This window comes from Rhinolophus sinicus, chromosome 18 (assembly GCF_057876585.1).
Source record: "Rhinolophus sinicus isolate RSI-liver-muscle chromosome 18, RSI-T2T, whole genome shotgun sequence".
In the NCBI taxonomy this organism is placed as follows: domain Eukaryota; kingdom Metazoa; phylum Chordata; class Mammalia; order Chiroptera; family Rhinolophidae; genus Rhinolophus; species Rhinolophus sinicus.
The window spans coordinates 116,344,790-116,353,404 of NC_142518.1; the positions used below are offsets into that span (position 1 = coordinate 116,344,790).

Below are 8,615 nucleotides of genomic sequence, written 5' to 3' on the forward strand. Positions count from 1 at the left end.
AAAGCGGTCCCCAGACTTCCCAGGCAGATGGAGTTGTTTCCTTTTCTGGGGTCACATAGCACCTTCCCCAGGTTTCATAGGCGATGCTGTGTTTGATTGTAATTTGTTGGTGCCTGTCTTTCTCCTTCTAGATACAAACCCCTTCAAGGTACAAACCATATCTAATTCATTCTCCCATGAAGAAGGCACCAGAATCCCAATTTAAATATGGAAGTCTGTAGCTTTTCTATTTTTCCAGACAAATCTGAGCTTCCAGGCCATAGGATGCTTCTTGCCATTTTTTTTTAAATTTTATTTTATTAAATTTATTGGGGTGGCGATTGTTAGTAAGATTACATAGATTTCAGGTGTACAATTCTGTATTACATCATCTATAAATCCCATTGTGTGTTCATCATCCAGAGTCAGTTCTCCTTCCATCACCATATATTCTAATAGGATGCTTCTTAGGTCCTATCTATGGCTCAGAGGCATAAGGGCAAGGGGTGGCTTTAATGGATCAATCAGATTGGGGCTCGAGAGTGGGTGCGGGGAGGCTTTTAGAGTTGGTGACGTATGTGCCATCTGGTCAGAGCAACCGTTTAGACCTGCAGTGGCAGTGGCAAGGAGGAAGGGTCTGGATGCCGCCAAGCAGCTCCTGTATTCAACATGGAATAGGACAGTACTCCTGGAGACAACTCGGTGGCAGTGGAGCTGACAGCAGGCATTTGGTGAGCAGCCCTCTCCAGCCCTCCCCACTCCACCCATCCCATCCAGCTCTCTCACAGCTATCCACCCACAGCCCCACCACCACGGGCCTCAGATTTGCTGAAAGGACATCAGACCATGCTATACCCCTTTAGACCTCAGTGAAGAACACATCCAGTCGGTCCATCTCTTTGTAACTTTTATTTTTATTTACAACAGAATTGGTGGCTTTATTCCTCCATCTTTAGGGACAGCTGGCATCAGCAGCCAGATGGAAAGTCCGCAGTGAAGTCGAACTCATTCTGCCCCAGCCACAGCTCCGGAAGCTCATTGGCCCGGTCCAGTCCCAGTTCCACCACCAGCGACATCAGCACCTCCTCATCCACTGGGTCCGAATCAATGATAGCAGGGCTCTGGGCACCAGCAGAAGGAGAGGGGGACCCCGCGCCTCCCGCCTGAACCCCCAGGCCCCAGTTTTGCAGGGGCCCTGCCTCCCCGGGTTGGGCCTGAGAGGTGGCGGCCATCCCATGATACTGGCTGTTAAGTTTCTGCAGCTGCATACTGGCTAGCAGGTGGGGGGCTGGGTGCACATTGAAGGGTGGGGGTTTGGTGGGAGGGGTGGTGATAGGAGAGCCTATTGGAGATGCAGATCCCGAGGCACCAGGGGCAGCCTCACTGGCCTTGGCTCCATTGGCGGCTGCCCCAGGGTAGTGCAGGATGGCTACTGCTTTGCGATCTTTCAGCCCTAGGCTAGAGTAGGCCAGAGAGCTCATGTCTTCGCTGGCATCCTAGAAGACAGAGAAAGGCACAGCATAGAACAGGCCCAGAAAGCTCATACATGCACTGCCTTTGGGGAGAGTGGTGGGGAGGTAGCAAGAAGGCCCCCTGCAGGGTTAGGCTCCCAGCCCAGGATCCTTTTGCTACATGGCTCTCAGAGCCAAGTCCTCGTGCTGGGCACCTGCCAGCCCAAGTGGCTTTGCTGCTTTCCATCTCCCTCCCTCCATCTCACCATTCTAATAAGGGCATTTCATTGTCCCTCTTCTCCACCCCACATTCATCTTTTCAATGACGCTGTCTTCTTCCAATTGTACTTCTCTGCTCCCGGCCCTGCCATCTTTCAACAACCCAAGTGGGTTCTATCGGACCACATTTAGGCACAAGCTCTTCTCATTGTTCCCAGAGAAAACCCTGCTGTCTCCTCTCTGCTTAGGGACACCAGACACTCACGAGGGCCCCACATCAGCTCATCTTTCCATGCCTCAGTGTCTCCATGTGTAAAATGGCAAGTTACCTCTTTCACAGGTGAGGTGTCACCCTTGACATCAAGTGCAGGTCTCGACGTGGTTGGCATTTCAGAGCCTTGGCAGAAGTTGGATAAGTTGGTGGGAGGTGATGCTGCCAGCTGGGGCTGTTGTGCTGTATGTGAGGGAGAAGAGGTTAGGAGCACAAAGGCTTCACTGACCAAGGAAACCCTAGCACAGACCAAATCAGACCAACTCCACACAGCTACAAGGCAAGGATGGTGACAAGGTTAGACCAGAGGGCGCCTAACGTAGGAAAGGTGCTCAGCTCAGCCAGGTGCTGCCCAGGTAGCCAGCTACGCACATCAGCAAGGGGGACACAATGAGTTTCCTCAGGGCAGTGATTTCAGAGCCCCAAGTGTGTGGGGGTGGGGTAGGGATGGCACTGTTGCTGATTCTGAAGGCAGAAATGTCCCTAAGCAGCACTATCTTAATGGACCACTTAATGGGCCACTGACAGACATCCGGGCTGGAGAGCTGGGGCCTCCACTAGGACTGGGAGAAAGTGGGAAGGAGTCAGGGCAAGGCAGGCCTAAGAAGCTAGAGGCTGTAGCCCAGGGGAGGAGTAAGTCCCCAAAGCAAATGGCATGGGGCTCCAAAGCCCTGCCTCAGATGTGGGTGTGAGAAAAGCCACGATCAAGGTTGGGGGGGGGCTTCTGTGGCAGCCGGACAGCAGCCAGGAATGTCGCAATTTCCTCCCCGCATCAAGCGCCCTCCAAGACAGGCTCGCCCTCCAAGACAGGCTCGGCAGCACTGGGCTTTCTTGGGACACGTGTTCTGAGCCCAGCCCAGCTCACCGGTAGTGGCAGGTGGGGGCAATTCTCCCTGGAGGGAGACCGGCAGAGGTTCAAGGGCTTTCTACTCAGGTAGCAGTGGTTCTGGGAGCAGGATCTAGAGCTCTTATGCCCGCCCACTGAATCACACCTGGAATGAGTCAAATGGCTGGCTGCCGGAGAAATAATTCCCTGGCTCAAATGCCAAAGGACAAGATGAGGAGAAAATAATCCCCCCAAATCAGAAAAGAAAAAAAATCTCCACACCTGAGAACTTTCTAGTTATTTTCCTAGAAGCTTGTTTTTTCTAAAAACTCATAGATTCTACCTTTCACAATGAATTAGAGATGTCCAATTTCACATTTATAAACACCTCTCAGCCCAAAGACTCTTACTCTTCAGCACCTTAAAAAGCGTCTCTCATCTTTCCAACAAGGCTAGAATTCTCCTGACACCTCCCTCACCCCAGTAGTCATTAAGAATCTGCTCAGACACTTCTAGAAAGTGGCCTATTACTACCTCTCTTTATCATCTTCACACCACTTATTTGTAGGAGAGGGAGGCAAGAAAAATAGAAAAAGAAGGGAGGGGGAGAAAACATGAGAGAAAAAGTCAGTTTCTGGGTCTGCCACCACCACTGCCTGAGTGGAGCCCCGTCCCTTTACTGAGGCAGCCTGGGAATATTTCAAGGCAGTGAACACAAGACAAGAAGTGTAATCCACGTCGTCTTCAAAAACCCAGCACCTTCAGTATCAAGCAATTTTCATGTCCTAAGAAAAATGCTGGAGGGCCCTGCCCATTTTTGCCGGTGCCTATGACTCCAGGTACAAAAGAAGAAACAACAGTAGCAACTACACTAAGAAAAAAAAGAGGGAAAAATAGAAAAAAAGAGAGAGGGAACCAGAAAAAAGTATTTGTTCTGATATTAGTTCCTGGGGAAGACGACTGACTATACAATGTCTCCCCCGGCAGGTTGGGAGCTCCCCTAAACGAGACCGTTTCCATTTAGATATGTCGCCTCCCATCACCGCTCCCCCCGCCACCTGTCCTGACCCCAGGCCCGGGTCTGTGCTCCGTAGGCGCTCAGTAAGTGTTGTTGAATCCGTCCGAGGAGACACTCGCTTTTCGATCGGAACCCATGCCCCGGCTTCCCTGATATTTGTCCCTACTCCGCTACCCAGCCCGTTCCAAGGCAAAAGTTGCCAGCGCGGAAACGTCCCAGCCCTCTCTCCAAGCCGTGAGCTGTCCTCTGTGAAACGGCTGCGAGAGGCGGCTGGGCAGCCCAGAGCAACAAGTGCCTTCTCGGCAGCTCGGGCCTCGCGGGCCCCGGCCACCACTTCCCGGTCCCGCCGCCCTCCCTTCGCTTCAGACCTTCCCGCGGTCCGGCAGCCCCATTCCGCCCGGATGGGGGTGGGGGAGGAATAAGAAAAAAGGGAGAGTAAGGCAGGTAGAGGGGCTCGTCTTTGACCTGTTGGGGGACCAAAAGTTAAAATGGCACCAACCGGCTGGTTGCATCTCGACTGCTATTTTCTCATTCAGAAGGAGAAATTTAAAAATCCAAACAGCACTGCGGCTTGGCTTGGACGCGCTCTTACCAGACCAGTCAGTTTCGCCACCTGAAAACTAAAGGCCGGTTGTTTGCAGACAGCTCGGCTGCCCTGGTCGCCGCATCTCAGGAGCCGCCGGAGCTGGGAGCGGCCTGGAGCATCCCTGCACGGTGGGCGCGGGCACCCAGGCCACCAGGGCCCCGAGCGTCCGTTCCCGCAAGTACTGTGTAGGGAACGGATCGTAGAGACCGCGTGGACAGGCGGGGAGGGCGCGAGGTCCCGGCCTCCGCCGCGAGTTTGCGGCCCCGCGGTGCAGCCGCGCGCGCGGGGGTGCACTGAGGCACCGGCCGGGGCCACTCCAGCGCCTCACCAACACTTACTGAGCGCCCGCTGAGCTTCCGACGCGGCCGCAGGCGGAGCCTAGCCCCTAGCCCAGCCGCCTGTGGTCCGTGCTCTAACCCCGCTAGCAGGAAGAGTGCAAGAGGCTCGGAGAGGTTCGGTAACTTGCCCAAGGTCACAGCGCTAGAAAGTGGCGGAACCGGGATTCGCAGCCACGTCTTTCTGACTCCAAGTCCGGCGCTTGGCGAGGCAGGACTCGGTGAGCCGCCCGGCTCCGCTGCGCTCGCTCATTTATAGGGAGAGGGGTGTGTGCGTGGGTGTGCGTGGGTGTGTGGGCGTGCGTTCGGGGGAGAGGAGAGGTCCACTGGGTAGTAGAGGCAAGTTGCCCAAATTCTCTAACTTCCAGCCCGCAATTCCACTGAACTCGGCCGGAAAAGCCCCTCTCGCCTCCAGCCCCCGAAGGAAACCTGAGCTTTGTGCAGCCCCGGAGCCGGAGCGTCCAGATGCCGTCCCGGCGGTTAGCAAAGTCGGTGGAAGCCAGCTGAAGAAAGCGCGGGCGCGGGGAGAAAAGGTGCTGCCGTCTCCCCGGGAGAAGCGGGTGCCTGGCCCGGCTGGCCGGCAGGCAGGCGCGCTGGCGAGCGAACAGGCTCGCAGGCGGCCGGGCGGCGGCCCCTCCACCCCTAGCAGAGCAGCTTTCAAACAGAAAACAAGTCCCCCAGAGACCCCCTACCCGCCCGCCTGCCGCCCGCTCCCCACGCCGGCTCGGCGGGAGAATCCAGCCTCTCCGCCCAGCCCAGCGCCTTACCCGGCGGCCCGGCTTACCTCGGTGAAGCCGCCTGCCCTGGAGAGAGGGAAGCGCGGAGCCGGGTAAGCCGCGGGCGAAGCGGCGGAGCCCCCAGCCCCTGGCACGCACGCCGCCACCGCCGCCGCCAGCCGGTCGCGCTCAGTGCCACCCGACCCCGGGGCGCCTGGGAAAAGCCCGCACCGCCGCGCCGCCGCCGCGCCGCACTGTACCGCGCCAGGCGGCCCCGGCCCGCGCCCGTGCCCGCCCGCCCGCAGCTTCGGCGCCTGACTCCGGGGCGGTGGCGGTGGCGGCCACCGCGCTCCCTCCCCGGTGCGGGGGACCCGGCTCTCAAGCTCCCATTGCCGCCCGGAGAGCCCTGACGCACACGCACACAGCAGCTGGCTGGCTTCGGCTAGGAATCCCAGGAAGGACAGACCCTTTCCCCCCTTTTTTCCTCTCCCCCCAATTTCCACGTCTTTATAACCGGCTTAGGGCATTATTAGCACATGTCCTGGCTCGTGGGCGAGTTGGTGGCAAAATCTGAACTGGATACTCACCCAGAGCCAGAGCTGTGCCTTCCTCAGCCTTCTTCCTCCTCGCCAGGAACGACCCTTCGCTGGCGGGCTGCGGGCGGGCTGCCGGGCGGAGCAAGTCTCCTCTCGGCAGCTCAGCGGTGCCCCTTCTGCAGCTGTGCCGCTGGGAACATTTTATAGTGGCGGCTGGCGTGTGTGGCCCTTTAAAGGCGCTCGAGCTGGTGCAGTCACCGCGGATCGTGTGAAAGCGAAGGGCCGGCTGGGGAACGGAGTCCGAGCGGCCCCGCGGGTCCTGTAGCGCTAGGGACCAGCCTCGGCTCCCGGGGTGGGGCTGGCGAGCCCTGGCCATGGGCACCCCGAGCCCTGAGCCCCCAGCCAACGGCTGTACTTCTAAAGCTGGCGCGGGCCCGGGCCCGGGACACGGTCTCTCCCCACTGCCCTGCATGGACTTGCCCAATAAATTCCACTTAGTAATTTCGCTGAGGCGAAGGAGAGCTGTGTGTTTTCTGACCTAAATCGAGCGGGTGGCCTGACAGGGCTTCAGGGGGCTGGGGGGAAGGCTATGGATTTAGGGAATGACCCCGAGGAAGGGGACGCACACGGGACCGTGCCCGCGGGGCACGATTTGGGTTCTCCGTAGGGCTTTCTCAGAGCCCATCTGCCCCTTTGGGGCGCACCATCTCCCTCGTTGAAGGTACGTGACGAGGATCCCTTTTCCCCTTGAAGTCGCCAGATTCCAGGCAGAGCCTCATTGAGGGCCTATTCGGTTGGCAGCGGTGGCTTCCCTGGAAGGCCTGAGCCGGGGTTGGGTCCCAGGGATTCTCTCGTGGTCATATAGAACGGACAGAGGCTGGCGGGATGCCACAAGGAGACATGGTGCCCTCAGGGACGTGGGGCCAGGTGCAGCTCACGAGGCCCGCCAAAACGCCAAGAACAGGCAGCAGGGGACCAAGAGCTTGCCCCGGGGCTGGCGGAGATTCCTCCTGCCTTCCTGCCAAGCCAGGTTGTTTTATTACGATTGTACAGTCATTCCCACCTAGCATTTGGAGCACATCTTTCTCGGGTTGGAATTCTATCTTACAAATCTTTACGGGAAAGAGGGCCACGCCTTCTTCATCTCAGTGCGTGTTCCTTGTGGCCAAGAAGCTCTCAGCTCACCTCTTACAGGAAGGCCATCAAGACTACCCTCTACCACACTCTTTTTTGGCCCCTTTCAGCAACAACTACTCAGTTTACACTGTTTATAACTGCTCTCTCTCTCTCTCTTTAAGTGCTGATGTGAAGGAAAAAGGTGGGGGGAGGGAATGTCACTGAAGGCATTTTCACTATGTATGTGTTCTGTCTTCTTAATTGGGTTTGAAGACCTAAAGGTATTTTACTTCCCCCCCTTTTCTTTTTTGTTTCTTCTTTTTTCTTCCATTCATCTCCAAGTGCCTTGCATTTGCTCTTCGAACAAAGTTCTGTTTGCTGAGCGCCTGACCAGCTTACTGACACAAAGATGAGCAGTAAACAGAGGGACAGGTCAAGGCTCTTCCTTGATACCTGGAGGAGGCTTGGGCTAGTTCTCTGGACTCCAGGCAAAGCCATTCCCCAGCCCCCAAAACTGCTTTGCACCAACGCAAACCCCAGTAATAACCACACCCTATATACACCATCGCTGTGCTCTCTCACTTTGCCCAAAGTTCGTGGGTAGTGCTCAGTTTACCTCTGATAAAAGGTGGGATCTGTCGGGACCACAAAACCCTACAGAGTTTGCCTGTAAAATACACTCTCAAGCCATCTCAGTGTTTGCCTGAGGCGAGAGACCCTAGGTTTTCGAATTGCGCGTTCCTAATTTGGACCTCGGACCTACTACCCTCCGCCTCAGCCAGTGCTGGGGAGCTGTTCTGGAAACGGTGGCAGCGTCTTCGTTGCAGGCTCCGGATCCGGGAGGTGGTGGATCCGCCCTCCATCTATTGGATGGCTCCCAGACCAATTGTTAGAAAGAGGCATATGTTCATCTCGGCTTCTGGAGTGTCTCCGGAGCAGTTGCTCAACAGCCAGCCCCTCCCCCATCCGGACCCTTGAAGGGCAGAAACAGGAGCGCCCTCCGCCACATTTCTGTGCCCCCATGCCGGAAAGGGTCTCCCCACTGGTGACTTCCTGTCATCTCCCCTGCCCACCTCCTGGACAGCAGGAAAGAGGAGCTTCAAGCACTCAGCTTTGGAGCGCAAAAGCCACCCCTTTCTTTTGGGGGCGATGGGAGAGGAGGCTAGTTGCAGAGGCAAAGAGAGAGAGCAATGAGACATTTGCATTTCTCTGCAAATCTGCCCTGGGTTTCCGACTTCCCAGGCGGCTCCAGCCGAGCTCAGAGCTCTCCGCCGAACTCTTTCCAACTTGGCAGCTAGACTGCGAGCTCGCCTGGCAAGTAGAGGACTGGGATGGTCACCCGACAAGAGCCCTCTTCGCGCCAGCATTGGGCCTGGCACGTTCCCATCCATCATCTCATTTAATTCCCACGACAGCCCTGTGAGGCAGGGTTTACTAAAGGTGAAACGGAGTCCCAGAGATTTGCCCAAGTTCACGCAACCAGGAGGCGGGTGTTTGAATCCGAGTCAGGCTGACTGCAGGCAGAGTCCTTACCCTCACCCCTACACCCCGCTGCCTAGGAG

General features: G+C 56.9%; 1 protein-coding gene across 8 annotated transcripts; it reads right to left on the minus strand.

Annotated features, from left to right (window-relative positions):
* Positions 1–865: 865 nt before the first annotated feature.
* Positions 866–6,424, minus strand: CITED1 (Cbp/p300 interacting transactivator with ED-rich tail 1). 8 transcript variants are annotated; one of them, XM_074323767.2, is made up of 4 exons: positions 5,989–6,118; positions 5,470–5,488; positions 1,979–2,103; positions 866–1,475 (listed from the first exon to the last, which is right to left on the minus strand). In XM_074323767.2, exons 3-4 carry the CDS (start codon positions 2,036–2,038, stop codon positions 948–950), a joined length of 588 nt encoding a protein of 195 aa, XP_074179868.1. In that variant the 5' UTR covers positions 2,039–2,103; positions 5,470–5,488; positions 5,989–6,118; the 3' UTR covers positions 866–947. The 8 variants fall into 8 exon arrangements, with proteins under 8 accessions (XP_074179868.1, XP_074179866.1, XP_088650984.1 ...); XM_074323765.2 differs by lacking the exon at positions 5,989–6,118 and adding an exon at positions 5,817–5,902; XM_088794858.1 differs by lacking the exon at positions 5,989–6,118 and adding an exon at positions 5,823–5,858.
* Between the last annotated feature and the right edge of the window lie 2,191 nt (positions 6,425–8,615).

Excerpts from the sequence above, each read along its gene's own strand:
- CITED1 (XM_019747959.3), bottom strand. The coding sequence starts at position 6,409 with ATGCAGGGCAGTGGGGAGAGACCGTGTCCCGGGCCCGGGCCCGCGCCA. Across the intron at positions 2,104-5,988 it reads AGGCACAGCTCTGGCTCTGG|CACAACAGCCCCAGCTGGCA; the intron begins GTGAGTATCCAG and ends CCTCACATACAG. Across the intron at positions 1,476-1,978 it reads ACACCTCACCTGTGAAAGAG|GATGCCAGCGAAGACATGAG; the intron begins GTAACTTGCCAT and ends TCTGTCTTCTAG.